Source organism: Mercurialis annua, linkage group LG4 (assembly GCF_937616625.2).
Source record: "Mercurialis annua linkage group LG4, ddMerAnnu1.2, whole genome shotgun sequence".
Lineage (NCBI taxonomy): Eukaryota > Viridiplantae > Streptophyta > Magnoliopsida > Malpighiales > Euphorbiaceae > Mercurialis > Mercurialis annua.
In genome coordinates this window covers 26,095,147-26,112,381 of record NC_065573.1, presented here as the reverse complement: position 1 = coordinate 26,112,381, position 17,235 = coordinate 26,095,147, and the positions used below count along the sequence as shown (strand labels likewise).

The 17,235-nt window shown below is 33.6% G+C and overlaps 2 protein-coding genes across 3 annotated transcripts; one reads left to right on the top strand and one right to left on the bottom strand.

The window, feature by feature from the left end:
• Nucleotides 1–769: 769 nt before the first annotated feature.
• LOC126679591 (putative white-brown complex homolog protein 30) lies at nucleotides 770–7,516 on the bottom strand. The gene is made up of 14 exons (XM_050374644.2): nucleotides 6,984–7,516; nucleotides 6,816–6,892; nucleotides 6,105–6,377; nucleotides 5,924–5,987; nucleotides 5,674–5,820; nucleotides 5,430–5,464; nucleotides 5,234–5,307; nucleotides 4,116–4,996; nucleotides 3,591–3,887; nucleotides 3,027–3,506; nucleotides 2,575–2,723; nucleotides 2,188–2,477; nucleotides 1,979–2,112; nucleotides 770–1,222 (listed from the first exon to the last, which is right to left on the bottom strand). The coding sequence occupies exons 1-14, from the start codon at nucleotides 7,199–7,201 to the stop codon at nucleotides 1,066–1,068; spliced, it is 3,276 nt and encodes a 1,091-aa protein (XP_050230601.1). The 5' UTR covers nucleotides 7,202–7,516; the 3' UTR covers nucleotides 770–1,065.
• A 4,270-nt stretch (nucleotides 7,517–11,786) lies between these two features.
• Nucleotides 11,787–17,026, top strand: LOC126678106 (serine/threonine-protein kinase PCRK1-like). Of its 2 annotated transcripts, none has more exons than XM_050372982.2 (5): nucleotides 11,787–12,240; nucleotides 13,006–13,407; nucleotides 14,304–14,564; nucleotides 14,659–14,781; nucleotides 15,749–17,026. In XM_050372982.2, the coding sequence occupies exons 2-5, from the start codon at nucleotides 13,021–13,023 to the stop codon at nucleotides 16,262–16,264; spliced, it is 1,287 nt and encodes a 428-aa protein (XP_050228939.1). In that variant the 5' UTR covers nucleotides 11,787–12,240; nucleotides 13,006–13,020; the 3' UTR covers nucleotides 16,265–17,026. The 2 variants fall into 2 exon arrangements, with proteins under 2 accessions (XP_050228939.1, XP_050228938.1); XM_050372981.2 differs by having other exon boundaries at nucleotides 11,788–12,240; nucleotides 13,010–13,407.
• Nucleotides 17,027–17,235: the final 209 nt, after the last annotated feature.

Genomic DNA, 17,235 nt, shown 5'->3' with positions numbered 1-17,235 from the left:
ATGACTAGTTAATTTACTGGACTAATTATTTCATACAATGTGAATGAGCAATACATTTTTATTGTGCTGCAAATTTTTATATTTTAATTTAAACAAATACAAAAATATTTAAAATAGGACTCGTATGTTCATAAAGTTCAGTTTTCTTCTTGTTGGCATTGACTAATAATCACTAATTTCCATTACTAAAAATTAGGGGCGTAACCGAGTCAATTTCGCTCACGAGCTATCCAAAACTCGGCTTGATAAAACTGACTCGTGCTCAAATTTTAAGCCTCGTTTAGTAAACAAGTGAATCCCAATCTTAGTGATCCTCGACTCGAAATCTCAAAACTTACATATTTATATGCTACTAATTTGATATATACTATTTTAATTTTAAACCTTAAATATTTAATTCATATATTTTTTGTTAAAAAATAAATATAATTGAGATAATTCAATTATACGTATAAAGAAATATAATATTTAAATTTTTATCAAATTTGATTTAAATTTATTAAATGAAAATGAGATTCAATTAAACTCGCAAGCTTCCGATAAGCTCGAGTAATACTCGAAACTCAACTAAAAAACAAATGAGTCAATCTCAATTTTTACGATACTCAACTTGACTCGACTCATTTACACCTTTACTAAAAATTAAGAAAAATTCCTATGAACTCAGTGCATAAAAAAAGCATGTACCAAACCAATTAAATGCTAGTTAAAAATCTCCCTAAAAACAAATAACACTGCAAGTGAAACCAAATGACAACAATAGAAAAACTTTGAGCATGAAAAACATTTCCTCATCCTTCTCCAATAGAGGTGAAATGTATGAGTTTCTAGCAACATTTACTCTAATACATTACATTCATACAACAAGAAAATGATTATACAACCTAATTGAATCATTAAACCTGATCTACACTGACTAATCTGATTTGTTAGCCATCTGTACTCTGTTGTTTGTATATTTTATACAAGTATGAAGATGATAAACAAGGTCTTTTTTTAGTTTTTCTGATCTTTTGTACAACAAAACATGTCAAAAGGTTCAAGAAAATGTTAACACTTTCCTACTCATTTCTTTTGGAAGGTAACCAGCAGAAAGTATGCTACAAAACGGCTGAGTATGCCGGTCAGAATGAGTAGTTCCAAGCAAAGATTCCAGTGACCAAGATCATACCCGCTTTTTACCAATGAGTGGCACCGAGTTATCAGCCAGACACCGGAGTACCTAAGCACCAATGGACAGTAGAAATTTATCGGTTAAACAAGGTTATAGTATGCACATGCACATTAGTTCTTGTTTATGGGAATAAACTTTAAGACGAGTGTGCTTTTTGGAAAAAAAAAACTGAACCAAACTGAATAGTCGAACTAAATCGATAGTTCTGTTTGGCATTACAAAAAAATTTGGTTTTGGCTTAATTCTATTTTGAAAGTTAAAAGAATTCAGTTCAGTTTTGATATAGACCGGATCAAAGAAATTGAACAAAACTGAAAAACAAACTGCTTTAATTCAGTTTTGAAAATAAAAAGTTGCAGTTCATTTTTCTTACAAACTGAATGAAAAAACCAACAGAACCGACTGCTTGGGTTCAATATTCAAAATATTTTTTTTAATTCAAGTGGTACAAACAGAATAAAAAAAACCGAAATAAAACCCCAGGTCCCTAACGGACTAGTACAGTTTGGTTTGATTGGCATTGCTACCGCACATGACTTCGGGTCATGATGATATTACTGGGGAACGTCTTTATAAGAATGTTTTTACTTCTCACTTTGGACAATTAGCAATAATTTTTCTCTGGACTTCCGAAATTCTCTTTCATGTAGTTTGGCAAGGAAATTTTTAAAATATTTTTAAATTCTTGTAAATTTGATTCCGTTCAGTTTTGAAAAGAAAAATCAAAATTTCAATTCAGTTCAAAAGAAATGCAAACCCCTATTCTTGATGGTCATCTAGAGAAAGAAAAAGAGTAGAGCTAACCTTTCTGCATTCGCGATGATGGAAGCTTCCAAAGCCCATTTCGGGTAGCACAGGTATCCCAGTTTGTTAACAAATCCACTTTCTTCCTCCTGAGTTGCAATGAGAGTCAAGACAACAGGAAGAAGCACCGACCACTGCACATTTCAAAGAAAATGATCAATACCTACAAACCTAACAAACCACAAATGAACAACTTTCCGAGCATGTACCAATTGTGCAGGAGTAGGTTCCAAGTAGATGGCGAATATATAAGCAATGCCGGTAACACAGTAGACGAGACAAATCAATACAATGTAATTGTCTGTGAAACTCGACCTAGGATTGTTGAAGAAATAGAACATGGATAAGTAAACCAGAGGTTTTACTAATGTATTGAAAAGGTCAAGTGTATCTCTTGATAGAAAATAAGCTAGACTGCTTATTCCGGATGCACTCTCTCTCCAGTAATGTAATTTGTCCAGAGAAAATGATCTTAACGCTGAAATCTTGCATAGTAATGCTGCAAAAAACGAACATGACATAAAAGTACGTTATCTGACGAAGTCAATATCAACAGTAAAATTGAAGAGCCATCAAATTTGTGTTTTCCAACTTACAAACAGCAATAACAGAGAAGGTATAGCCGGTAGACCCGAATGTTTCATCATCCACTGTAGTGAGAGTTCCTAAGCAGGCTCCTGCTAATAATAGAATCACATAATCAACTGCTTGTAGTCTAGCTTCTCGTAGTCGTTGCTTGCCAACCCTGAAATAAATTAAACCAGGCAATAAAATGATGGTGTAACAAACCTAATAGTAGGAGTGTGCAAAAACCGGACCTTATTTTAAAATTGGATTATACAGTCCGGTTTGGTTTTGTAAGTAAAGAAAAACTCAGCTAAGTTTTGGTACAAAAAAACTCAACCAAATCGACTAGTTCAGTACGGTTCAATTTTGAATAAATCAAAATTTTAGTTTGGTTCGTACCGAATGCACACCTCTACCTGAAAACCCTTATAATTACAGCCAAGGAATACAACCAAATTCTAAAAAAACAATAGATATATACCTGCCAAGGAAATACCGATACTGGCGGCTTACACCAGGAGTTCTTCGGTTGGACAGATCTTTAGTCCTCTCAAAATTGTTCTGTATGTAGTCTTTTTGTAACTCAACAGTGCACTTCACATCCTGCCACAGATCTCCAGCAAAAGAGCTTTCTGTATCTACAGGACAGGAATCATCTTCTGCATTGGAAGCAGATGAGCCTGAACCAAGTCCATCACAAAGATGAAGCATATCTGGGGGTATAGGGTATCCATTATGTAGCATCCATCTTATCGGCAACTGTTCATGAGTCACATTTGATTCTGGTTTAATTATACCCTCCAGAATGTCTATATAGTGATCCGGAGGAGTAACATGCTCCGGTACAACAATACCAAGGCCAGAAAAGTACTCTTCTACTTTCTTAGTCGATCCATGATACACAGTTATACCGCCTTTTGCTAGAAGTATCAAGTCATCAAACATCTTGAACAACGTATAGCTAGACCAGAGAAATCCAAACATTAAATTTCTTCCCAATTTCAGATAAGATCAATTGATATATGCAACCAGATAGAGGACATACCTAGGCTGATGCACAACCATGCAGATATTTACGCCTTCCAGAGCTTCACGCCGTAGTGCCTTTAGAAGTAACTGTGAAGAAGCACTGTCCAAACCAGATGTGGGCTCATCCAAAATCAACAGTGAAGGTTCCATGACCATTTCAAGACCAACGTTCACTCGCTTTCTCTGGCCTCCGGAGATTCCCCGCTTCTCTACCGTCCCAACTAATGAGTCTCTTATGGCCTGTAATCCCAAGGCCTCAATAACTCTTTCAATAACCAGAACCTTGTCAGCTTTCGGCATATTGGCGGATAATCTCCATTATGATCGATCCCCATGCAAAACATATTGTAATAATCAGAATAAAACAGGAAAAATTTGGTGGAAATGACATTTGAAGCAAACTTATAATAATTTTATATCATCTGTTAGATTCTATTTGTCTTCAGAATTTGCTGATACCTCGTCAAATGTGATGCTCTTTTCAGGAACCGTGTATATTAGTAATTGTAAATACTGAACTAGCAAGCTACATGCTTCTTACCTGCATCTTGCACTAAATCGTAGATTTTCTTCGACTGTCAAGTTGCCATGAACGATGTCATCTTGTGGCACAAAACCAATTATTTTTTTGTAAGAGTGCATTGATTCCTTTTTTCCATTTATAAGAATTGAACCTGTCATTGTGCATCCAGTAGCTTTGCCAGCCAAAGCAGAGAGAAATGTTGTCTTGCCAGCTCCTGATGGACCCATGACGGCAGAAACTCTGCCTGGCATGATTTTTCCTGTCACGCACCTAAGGAGATGTTTGTTTTTTCCTTTCAATGTAAGAGTTAAATCTTTAAAGGCAACTTCTATCACTGGTCTTGTCTTGATATCAGTATCTGTAGCCATTGAGATTATTCCTGAGAAGGTCAAGTTCTGTTGGTGCTCCTGCATAGCTTTCTCCTTCTCAAGTTGACCATATGCATACTTAAATATCTGACTGTTCGTATGCAATTGTTTACCCTTTGGTGCATGTTTTTTTACGTTTTTATCTCCAATCTCTAAGTTAAACCCTTCAGGATTATTCGGATCATCCTCAATATCATGCATCATTTTTGTGAGATTGCTTGGTTCATTCTTCTTTGCTTTATTACCAGCAGAATGTAACAGCACATCGTCTGACCTGTGTTTCACACTCTTGAGCTGCTCCGTTCGCGCTCTAGATTTTTGACGAGAAAATGTACGCGACAATTGTTGCTGCAATCCAAATGCACGTTTCTTGGCACCATCTTTTGCGGATTTCCACCTCTCGCGTGCTTGTGCAGTTTCTCTTGCTTGTCTTGCCGCAGCTTCTCTGGATTTGGCTGCTTTTCTTTCTCGTGTAGAGATAGCTTGATCGGAGCAGTTAACAATAATGAGAAGCAGAGTGGTCAAGGTTACCTACATAAGTAAATGAAGGATATTAAATACCAGCCAATCCAATTAAGCAGTACTCCATCATTGTACATGCAAAGCTTGAGCCAAGTAGACCATTGGCCTGGTACTTTGAGGTAGGGTGGAACTTATTCACATTATCCAATACAACCACCCTTTGATACCAGACTACTACTGCTTTCCTATTAAAAAATGGAATATCACAATGCAATATGTAGTGGGACTGATGGGGCTATGACTTACAATAAGAATAACCCCATAAGCACGGAGATTTTGATTGGCGGTATTTGGTTTACAGGTAGTTAGCTTGAAGCATGCTGCAAATGCCATATAAACGTCATAATCATGTATTCATTGGAGGGAAAAATATCACAATAAACCAACACAGATTTAAAACCATATATTATGCCTAAGGTAAACGAGATATCCAATTTCTTACATTTTTGAGAAGTGGAACCCGTCAGGCAGTAATGCCTACATTCATGAAAACATGTAGTTAGAGAACATATTTTCCAAGCACCAGCAAGTGCACTACCATAGATTGTGGAAAATGGTGCATTTGATCAAGTTGTGAACTTGTGATGGAAACATAGTTTTCTGAACAATTGTATCCACTAAAAATACGTGTTACAAGAATTTAGAAAAATGAGATACGTTTTGGGAAAAAGTATTACGATCAATACCCACTACTGCAAGGAAGTTTGGTTGTGGTAGTTGGACAATATGATCCTGGAGGACAGAAGATTTCACTAGAGGTACCGACATCAGACCAGATATCTGCAGAACCACAGGTATGATTTGGATGTCCCGGAGGCATTTGGTAACTATATCTGCAATTTGTTTTTTAGACCAATAAATACTAATTCACAGAACAAACAAATGAGAATGAAAAGGAGTAGAAGTGTAAATCTTCAAAGACAGAGATGAACTTACGGGTCGCAAACTCCAGTTGTTTTATTAAGTTTCGCAAGTGGACAGTAGGAACCTAGTGGGCAAGCTTCATTAACAAGACCATAAAAAAGGCATTATCGTCAGCTTTTCATTGTCTAAGCAATTGCAGAAGGTTTCTTTATCTCAACTTTCAAATCTAAACCAGTATCATAGAAGTACTTACGTATCATGCAAGTGAGACCCTGGGGGCAGAAGAATCCCTCACAACAAGGTTGACAATCTTGAGTTCTAGCAGGTATGTCAACAATATTCTCTATAACAACTTTCTGATTTGGGCCAATACTACATCCCCATCCTGGTTCGCAACCAGAAAGCCAGGAGGACAAGTTGCAGTTCTTATTAGGTTTCAAGTAATTCCCTGCTTCTGCCCTCTCAAACAGACTCATGAAATAGAATCTTATTTCTGCGGCTGTACATAGTCGATGAGTGATATCTCCTGCGTATTGAAGTACAATCAACATGAGTATATATAGGTTAAGGAAGGAAAAAAAAGAAGAGAAAAGTGCATTTACACAAAGTAGAACAGATATTGATATTGAATGAATCAAGCATAGCTAAGAAATCCACTAAATTTACGGACATGAGGTTGTATAAAGGCTGCACAAAAACAGTAATGGGAAACACTGAGGTTTTCTAAAAACGGAAACTAAATGCTGAAACGTATGACTCCACAAGTTTCCGTGCAATATAGGTTGTATTCACCATCTTGGAATGTCAAAACCAAAATATCACAACATCAACCATTCATCATCATAGATAAGTGAGTGAACCACAGACATGAGTACATAAAATAAAAGGATTAAGGACCATAATCTTAATATTAGATTGGCAATTATGGCATGCAAAATATAGACTATATCATTGAGAATGTTACCTCTAGTCTTCTTGATACAATTTGTTAAGAACCCCAATTTTCCAGTAAAATCAAAAGCCCCATTCCAATCAGCTAATCTGAGAAACACAGACATTGAATTGTTCTAAAACAGAATTATGCCAAAATAGAGAAAAAAATACTGTAAAGAATTAAGTAAAGAATACTAACACATTCTTGATGCAAAAATCAGAAGTATCAAGTATAGCATCACTGAACACCGTACTGAGATTCGAAAGGCGGTTATAAATCATCTGAGTCATAACCGGAGGCAAGACTTGGCTATCTGTGTCACTGTAATCAACCTCAACCTCAGATATAGCGCAAGCCAATAAATTTAGAGCTAAAAGAAGCAAAATAGCGTAAATGTGAATCTTCAGTCCACTCATCTCCACGGCTTGAACCGCTCAAAATAACCAGTTATGAAGAACAGATACAGCAAAATCCTGGAATTCGGACAGCACCAGTAGAGATCAACCATGGCATTTTCGGAAATCAAAGCTTCAATCCGAGTAATGGGTTTTTGAAAATGGGAAGAAAAAGAATGGATTTTGAGGAGCTGGGAATAAAAAACAGAGTAATGGGTTGTAGAAAATGTGAATTGAGGGATTGGAAAATGGGTGAAAGCAGAGGAGTCCATTCTTGAGTTTGGAGGGAAGTCCTTGAATTTTGGATGGAAGAGATGGCGGGGAGAAACAAATGCCTACAATGAAGGGGAATTGGGTGAGATAATAACACGCCCAAACGCATATTTGGGTCCTTTCACTATTACTTTTTTCCGACTTGGATCCCTGTACTTAAAAACGTTAAAAATATATCCTATATCATCGTGAATATCTATTTTAATTTCTTATTATTGCGCGAGTTAACGGAATATAGATGACATTAACAATTAACATAGGCAAAATACATATTTGTGTCCCTATATTATAATTATTTTTCAAATTGAGTCTGCGACAAAATAATTTCAAATTAGATCATACACTATTAAGACATCTATTTTAAGTTCTTGTTTTATATAATTCAAATAATATTAATAATTTTTTAATTTTATTTTATTTTTAATGCTATTAATTGTTTTTAGCATTTCCGATATTAAAATTGTCTCTGACTATTAATATTTTTTTAAAATCTGATTTACAATCTTATTTAGTTTAAATTTATTAATTTAATAAAATCAAGATACAAATAAATTTTTAGAAAAATAAATGTATTAAAAATCGTTCGTTTTCTTCAAAAACCGATCTTAATTGATTTCGAAGCAGACGAACCATATATGATTCACGTGAACCATATAGGGTTCGTTCGTCTTCCTCCCATGAAAAAAAAAATCAGAATGTTTGTCTTCCATAGAAGAAGACGACCGACTCATTCGTCTTCTTTGAAACGAACCAAAATCAGTCTCGAGGGAGATGAATGATTTTAATAAATTTAATTTTAAAAATTAAAATTTAATTATACATTTAAAGATAATTATTTTAATTTAACAAAATTTTGAATTATTGAGATATTAAGTTAGACTTATAGTGCAAAAACTCAACTGGTGACAAATTATACTGTAAGGATCAGTAGGCAAACAATTAGGATTGAGATTCACTCAAGTTCATTTTGAACTTGAGTGGTCATATTCACGATCTACACCGTCAATTACAAAATGAACGGTATAGATCAAAAAATACAATTTCAATCAAATTAATCTACACCGTTCATTTTATAATGGACGGTGTAGATCGTGAACATGACCCTCTCAAGTTTAAATGAATTTGGGGGAATCCCAGTCCAAACAATTATTGTGTAAATACAACCAGTTTTAAAGACAAGTGTGTCTATACACTATCCAATGGAATAAGACGCAAAGACTTAAATTGGAGACTTTTCATAGTGTAAGACATACTTTTAACGTTTTTGAGTACATGGACCTAAGTTGAAAAAAAAAAAACACAATAGTACCGAAACCTAAATATGCTTTTGGCCGAGATAACACTATACATATTGTTGCTCTTTTTAAACCGAATTCAACCATTCAGGGTTAAATCGATTCAACCATTGGATTCAATAATAATTTAACTTATTAAATAAAAATTTAAAATATATATGCCATAATATATCACTTTTTTATAAAATTAATTTACATATTTACAATTTATATAATTAGTTAGTACCTAAAAAACTAACAAATAAATTAATTTTAATTAATAAATAAAACATCATTTTATCTTTTAATCAATTTAATTATGTTTTGATTAGGATAAGAAAATAGTACTCATTCCATTGTAGATATTAAAAGAACTAGTTTTAGAATATAAATATTAATTTAATATTGTTAATCTCATTAGTAAAAAGTTTAACTTTATAATTGAATTATTTAATAAAACAATAAATTAAATTTTTGAAAATGAGGGAGTAATAAACACTTTTAATTTTATGCGGTTCCCATTAAAGAAATTAAGGTAAAGTAACAAACTTTTATCGGTCATTTGGAGATATTTTTAGATAGACTCAATTTACCATTTTATTTGTAGGAAAATTTTTACTTAGACCTGGTCTATGAATTTTTCATGCACCTATCCAATGAGGTGTTAAAAAATCAAACACAATTTTCTCTTTTTTTTTTCATTATTTTCTCTTTTATCTCATTTCTCTAACACCTTATTGGATGGGTCTATAAATTTTTCATAGACCGGATCTAGGTAAGAACTTCCCTTATTTGTATACTAAATTTATCACATTACGACATGTCATTAAAATAGTGGCACTATCGTAATATTACTATTCAAATGTGTAAAAAGTAACTAACAAAATTATGATAGTGCCACTGTTCTAATGACGTGTTATAATATGATAGGTTAATCCACTGATAACATGCCAAAAAACTAGTATTGTAAGTTTCTTTTAGCCTAATACCTTAAAAAAATCCGACCTTATAACCCCTTTTCGATCCTATACTGACGCTAAAAATTTATCAATTTTACCATATTTCGCATTTTATCATTTCAATTGTAACCTGAAATATTAAATTGACGTCTTTCTCATTTGAAAAAAAATCAAAAACATTCTCCATGTATAGTATATATTCATGTTTAAACTTTATTTAGATTTAATTAAATTAATTAAGAATTTAAACTAGTTTTAATTTGATTATGGTTTTTAATTAGTTTTTAAAAAGAAAGGACTTATTTATATATTTTTAAATGGAAAATAAATTTAATTTTATCTTTAAATATGGTTAATTAAATAATTTTATTATTTAAATAAAGAATTGACATAAATCACAAAATTAGTATAATTGAAATGATAAAATGTGAAATAGAGTAAAATTGACAAAAACTATTAAGCTAATTTTTTTGTATCAAAGATGGTAAACGATTCTTTAAAATTTCAATTATTAGTTTATTAGTTGTAGAAATGTAATTTTAAGTTTCTAACCAACAATTTCTTGATATAATAAGCCTACGTTGGCTCTAGCATTGTAAATCAAGCAGACAAAAACAGTGTCCTTCTTCGCCTATTTTTTTTGTTTTACCAAAAAAGACTATCCATGTAAGACAAGTGTCCTTTTCACCTTATTATTTAAATTGTTTTAATAATGTTCGATGTTTGTGATTTTTTCGGGTTAAAAAAATTAGTAGGATAAGAAAATAGCACTTTTCACATTTTTTAATTATCTATTTAAATAAATTGCTAATATTAAAAAATCATCTTAAATTAGTAAAAAATTAATTTTATATATTTGATTATTTAATTTATAGATTTAATAAGAAGAATTTTTTTAAATATAATTATCAAATTTATCTTAAACAAGTAAGATAATCACAATTAAAACAGAGAAAGTAACCAAAAAAAAACACTATTATGGTCTTTTATTGAGTTTTTTAGGTAAAAGTAAGAAATTTTTCTTGTCCAAAAAAAGATTAGTTAAACCAAGCAGACAAAAATGGTGTCTTTTCCGCCTATTCTTTTCCAAATCAATGGTCTTTGTCCATACATAAACATGAGAAATGTAATTAGCTGTGATCTTGGAACTATCTCACACTCACACCTTTCAAACAATAATTAATTTTGATAAATTTACAAACTTTTTTCAATTAAATTTAAAAATCAAATTTTCAAATTTAAATAATTATACTTTTTTCATTTCTTTATTTTAGTCAAATTTATTTATCTATAATTATGTGTCCTTTTACAATTTTATAATATTTTATATTATTATTTTTTAAATTTATCTTTTCTTATAATTATACTTTTATGTAATAAATTAAAATAATAATCAGTTAACAGGATTACATTATTTTTAAAGGAAAAATTATTGCACACAACCGTTGCGCCATGTCATTCGTGCAACAAATCAATTGTGCGTTAGCCATGTGGAAAATTGAATGATAAAAAAAACAAGTAATAAATTAAAAGATTCCCTATCGCAAATGCTCATTGGCTCGATGTAAAAATGACGTGGCGCAACGGTTGCATGGGATAAACACTCTTTTTAAACACAAAAAACATTTTTTAAATTTACTACTATTGAGTATATGTTAAGTATGTTGTTTGTAGGAAATTTTTTTAGAAAGACTCAGTCTAGCATGTTATGCATGTATTAAACATATTAAATTATGACATGTCATTAAAATAATGACACTATTGTAATATTGCTATTTAAAAATATAAAAATAATAAATAAAATTACGATAACATCATATTTCAATGACGTGTCATAATGTGATAGGTTAGTTCGCGGATGATACCGTAAAATGAATGTATCTAAAAAATATCTCTATAAAAGAAATAAATGGAGAGAGCAGTAAATTTTAGAATCAGGAACTTGTTCATTTATGGAAGGCGACAAAACACTAAACAGCAGTGATTGTACTAAATGACCGTACAGCTCCACCAAAACAATAATGATGACATAGCAATTAAAAGTCTGCATTAATACCTTAATTTATGGAGTATGTTTTTAACAGAAATTTAGAGTTTTAAAATGAAGATACGATTATCTAATGAATCCCAAATTCCATTTACTCTATTGACTTTAGACTTTTCTTCTCTCTAACACTCTGGTCCGGGTTGTATCTCATTTTCAAACGACCCATTCATATTTTGGCGTGGTTAAGTTTTTTAAACTGTGGATGATCCGGTCTTTCATTTTTTATTTGATGGCTCCGCTCAGCCTAAGCTGACTTGCATCTGTTGAGTTGCCGTGTGAGGAATGGTATTGAAAAGGAAAGAAACCATTTTTCTTGCTTTTACAAGTCTTCTTAGTCACATACTCTAATTGGGTACTTCTCAGAAATTCTATATGAGTCTTGTGTTTTGCTAAGTTTAGCAAAAGTTGCTGCAAATCCAACAACATCTCAAATTTGTGGGCTTCTTTTTCTGGAAAAAAAGTTGAAGAATTTATTAGTTACCTTCAAGTTGACTGCCTTGATTTCAGGTGAGCATTTTCAATCTCAATCCCAATCATTTTACCTTTACTTTACTTATTGCTTAATTGTGCTGTATGTATGGTTATTCGTTATTGGCATAGTAATCAAATGAGGTGATTGGAGAATGATTATGTAATAATGAAAGATTAAATTTTGATCATGAGAGATGCTATTAGGAAACTTGGACTTTGATTGGCTAAGAGAATGTTAGGAATTGGGTTTTAACTTTTAACAGAAAGTAAGCATTTTAAGAGAAATGACAAAAGAAAGAATAATATCATATGATGTTTAGCCAGTAAGTAGGTCTGGCAGTAGAATACGGTGACCCGTTTATGACCCATACTCTCAGTCCAGATCGGCTTAACTTCGTATCATGTCGTGTCGTTTAAAGGGCCGTGTTGGAAATTGTGGACCGGTAACTGTTGATGCTTCTTTGTGCTCTTTTCCCTTTATGGTTGCTATTTTTTTGGGTAGTTTCATAAAGTTAAGAGTTGAAGCTTCAATAGAATATGTTGCTTCGTCTATCTGTTTTTCATGTGTATCATTGGGACGTATTCAATTTTGAACATTGGATTGAACTTTTATGATAAGTTGCGGTTACTTTGAGATAGTTATATCTTCTTGGTTTCGCATAACATGATCATCTGCAATTTGAAGAATTAAGTTTTGCTGGAACAGTTGTGATTCTTACGTACAAATTGTTATTTCATGCTCGTGATTACCTTTTGTATATATTCTTTATAGTTGATGTTTTGCTTGTCTATTGATTACATTTAGGAAATTGGTGCATGGGAGTTAGTTGGGGGGCTATGAAGTGTTTCTCATTTTACGGTGGAAATAAAAGGGATGAATCAAAGACTACACATTCGGTCTCAGCCCAATTCGCCAATTCTACTTTTGCTGGAAGATCTGGTGATTTTAATTCTCAAGATGTCTCTGCAACCAGTTTGGACTCCATCAGTAGGCCCTCATTTCCTAGCATGTCTCAAAGACCAAGCAATCTGAGAGTGTTCACTGTCTCTGAGCTTAAGTCCGCCACCAGGAACTTTAGCCGTTCAGTCATGCTCGGAGAAGGTGGATTTGGTTGTGTGTATCGAGGGTCTATTAAGACCACAGAGGACCCAACTAGAAAGCTTGAGGTTGCAGTGAAACAGCTTGGTAAAAGAGGGATGCAGGCAAGTCTTCTCCCTCATTTTATTGAGGTTGTGCAATATTTTGAATCCATAGACCTTTTAGGAGTCCCCAATGTCAGTATTTCTCTTGTTTTTACTGTTTATCAGACATGGAATCGTACATTTCAATGTTCTCTCTACCGTGCTTCTGATGCTCAAGTCACAAAACAGAACATTGAGCGAAACCATGGTGTTAAGCAATTGAGATCGACCTTTCTCATGCTCCAAGCGATCAGTCCATGACTTATTTTGTTGGCTCCAAACAAGCCAACCATAAATTATTCTAATTGATATACTATTAATTTGAGTACCTCCAAAGCATAGATCTAATTGGACTTTATTTATTGCACTTCACGCTCCAAATTTTGGCTTTGCGCTTCCCGAAAGCTTTTTTTTAATAGAGAGAGAGTAAGGGGGTCGGTATGGAAGATTGGTTCGCTCCGAAAAGCTCAGCTTTGCTTGCGTTCTTCAGCGGCGTTTGCCGGATGTCTCACTCTTAAATATACCAATTTTTTTTAATAAAGTTACACCATATTCTCAAGGTTTTATTTTTCTCTCTTTCAAAAATATATGCGCGGGGAGTACATTTTTTGTTTCTAGAAAATTTACATAGGATAAATATAGCAGGTAGTGTTTACCTATAGAAAGTTTGACAAAACCATCACATTAGGCCAAATCTTTTTTCCTACAGTCTGTAGTCTGTAGGTCAAGTGTTGTAGACTTATTTCTTAGATTCTTTATTGAATTTTCTGTTGCTATGTTGGTTGACTGTCTGCTATAGTTAAGGTGCCTTGTTGACCCTTGTTGAAAATGTTGTATCATACTGAGTGTCGTTTCTTTAAAACTAGCGTTTCACTTCAGATACTGTTTTTATTGATATTCTTACTTTGTGTTGACAGGGCCATAAAGAATGGGTCACAGAAGTGAATGTTCTTGGAGTAGTCGAGCATCCAAACCTTGTCAAGTTAGTTGGTTATTGTGCTGATGATGATGAAAGAGGTATCCAGCGCCTTCTGATATATGAATTTTTGCCTAATGGAAGTGTTGAGGATCATTTGTCCGTACGGTCTGATGCACCGATCCCATGGGCCATGAGGTTGAGGATAGCCCAAGATGCTGCTCGTGGGTTAACGTACCTGCATGAAGATATGAGTTTTCAGGTACTTGAACATTTCGTTCCATTTCAGTGCAATAATCTGCTAACTTTGATTTTACTTCTTAACTCTTCTTTTTGTCCCCCTTCTTTTTTCCCAGATCATCTTCAGGGATTTTAAATCCTCAAATATCCTTCTAGACGATCAGTGGAATGCTAAACTGTCAGATTTTGGGCTGGCCAGGTTGGGACCTTCGGAAGGGCTGACCCACGTTTCAACAGCGGTATGTTGTTCAATAAGATTTCATTAGCTCATGATGATAATTTCCTTAATTAGTCCTCTCCTAAACATGCTGATTTACGACGACTCGCTAAAATCAGACCTTCCTTCTGAAGTGCATATTCAAACCTTAAACCAGTCATCATATGTAATTTTCAAAGGATTCATATTTCCTGTGATCCTACTGTGGTGTGCTTGTCATCGGCTAAAATTTCTCCAGTCATACGTTTCGGCGTTTCGTTTTTTTGTGTCTGGAAACGCTATTGAAACTCCAAAACTCTATATTTACGATCTATTCTTGTAAATATATTGTTTGCCGTTTTCCATTTCTGCATTTATCGTTTCGGCGTTTCCATTACCGTACTACATAGGTAATCGACCATGGTCTTTTTAACCATTTAAACTTCACCCTGATTAATTGCTCTTAAATCTTTCAGAAATTTTAAAGCTAAATACTGCTTTGCATTTGCTTATTCTGGTATGCTTTTTAAAACTGCAAAATAAAAAATTTCAAAATCAATTTCTTTCTGCATGTTGCTGATGTTATTCATGTGCACTAGTACTTCGTTTGTATGTGTTCCAACCAAAGAGACTACATCTGATTGCTACTTGTAGATGTAAGTCAAAAAATATTATTTTCAAGCTTAGTGACTTTGATTAGGCTCCTCCTTACATTTTCTGCTATATTTAATAGTATATGTTATAGCAGGCGCAGATATATGCCAATTTGCTTGTTTATTTTAAAATATTTGCTTGAACCGATGCTTGTAAGCTATGCTGCACAGGACTTGTCGGGTCCTACGTTTTGGCATTTCGTTTTTTTTTTCTAGAAATTTTTTTGAAACTCCATAGTTTTAATCTTGTCTTGTAAAAAGTACAGTTTGGCAGGTTCTGATTTTTTCGTATTCGTTTTAGCGTAATAATTGGTTTGTATATCACCCTATACTCATGCTTTTGGTATTTTTCATCAGGTTGTGGGGACCATGGGATATGCAGCTCCCGAATACATTCAAACTGGACGTCTCACTTCTAAGAGTGACGTTTGGAGCTTTGGGGTGTTTCTCTATGAACTCATCACAGGTCGCCGTCCTTTGGATAAAAACCGACCCAGGAATGAGCAGAAGCTCTTGGAATGGGTGAGGCCATACCTATCAGATGCAAAAAAGTTTCCGCAAATATTGGACCCAAGGCTCGAGGGAAGGTATCCCTTAAGGTCAGCTCAAAAGCTTGCTACTATCGCAAACCGATGCTTAGTCAGAAACCCCAAGGCTCGTCCAAAGATGAGCGAGGTCTTGGAAATGGTGAATAGAATTGTGGATGCATCATCAGAAACATCAAGTCCACTTTCATCATTCGGAAATTCAATGTCTATGGAAAATTCACGCGAAAGTAGAAAGAAAAATAAAAGAAGAAACATAGATTTGAAAGGCAGAGACAGTGGCTGGTTTGCTCGCATTTGGACTCCAAAGCATGTCAGAACACGCTGACTATAAAACATTGACAAATGCATGTAGAGGTAGGTCTTTTGGCCTAATCAATTGGTTACTCCATGATATACTTTGTTATTGAGGCTTCTGCGATTCGTCGTGTATTGACTAAGAAGCTAAGTCTATGCTAGATTTTTATATGGAGCAAGTTCTCATGCTAACGCTGAACCGAGCTATGAAAACAAACTTCCCATTTGATAATACAATGTTTCTGAGTCCTATGTTGCACAAAAAAATTTCGAGTCCTACACTTGTGACTTGTTTCTGTTTTCAAAAATATTTCTAAAAGTCCGAAACTTTTTATATTTATAACCTATTCATTAAAAAAATTCATTTTGTTGTTTCCTGTTTCGATATCTTTACTTCCGTGCAGCCTAGTTTGTTGGAAGATGCTAACTTTGTTGTGATATTATCCTTTGTATATACTACATTTCTCTTTCGGTAGATCTTGTAACCATATTACACGTTAAGATCCAGCAATCATGTTCGATAAGAATAGTGTTACCCCGTGCAGCCGTGCTAGTTATGTATCGACTAATTTTCTCGGCCGGCTAGGTTGGCTCTTTCAAGATGAACTTGTAGTAGGATTTGTTTAGTGAAGCTACCTCACAGTTTTTTTTTTTTTTTTTTGCTTAATATGTGTTTGTTTGTTTTTAAATTATGTTGTCAAGGTGACCAAGTTGTAATGCTTTGGTACACTCTAATCTTTTTTTACTGTAATGTATATTGATCATACTCTGCATGATTGAACTTTCAACTAAATTTATGTATAGGTCTTCTTTTGTCGTTTGGATTGTTGATTCAGTCGCGTGTATTTTTCAAACCAACAACTCAAGAATAAGATGATTCAATTTGGATAAATTATATATATAATTGTCGGAATACACTGAAAATGATTTTTTTTTAAAGATTTTTATGTAAAATGAGTGGTGAATTGATTATTGGAGCATTGAATAAATCTATAGTTTATC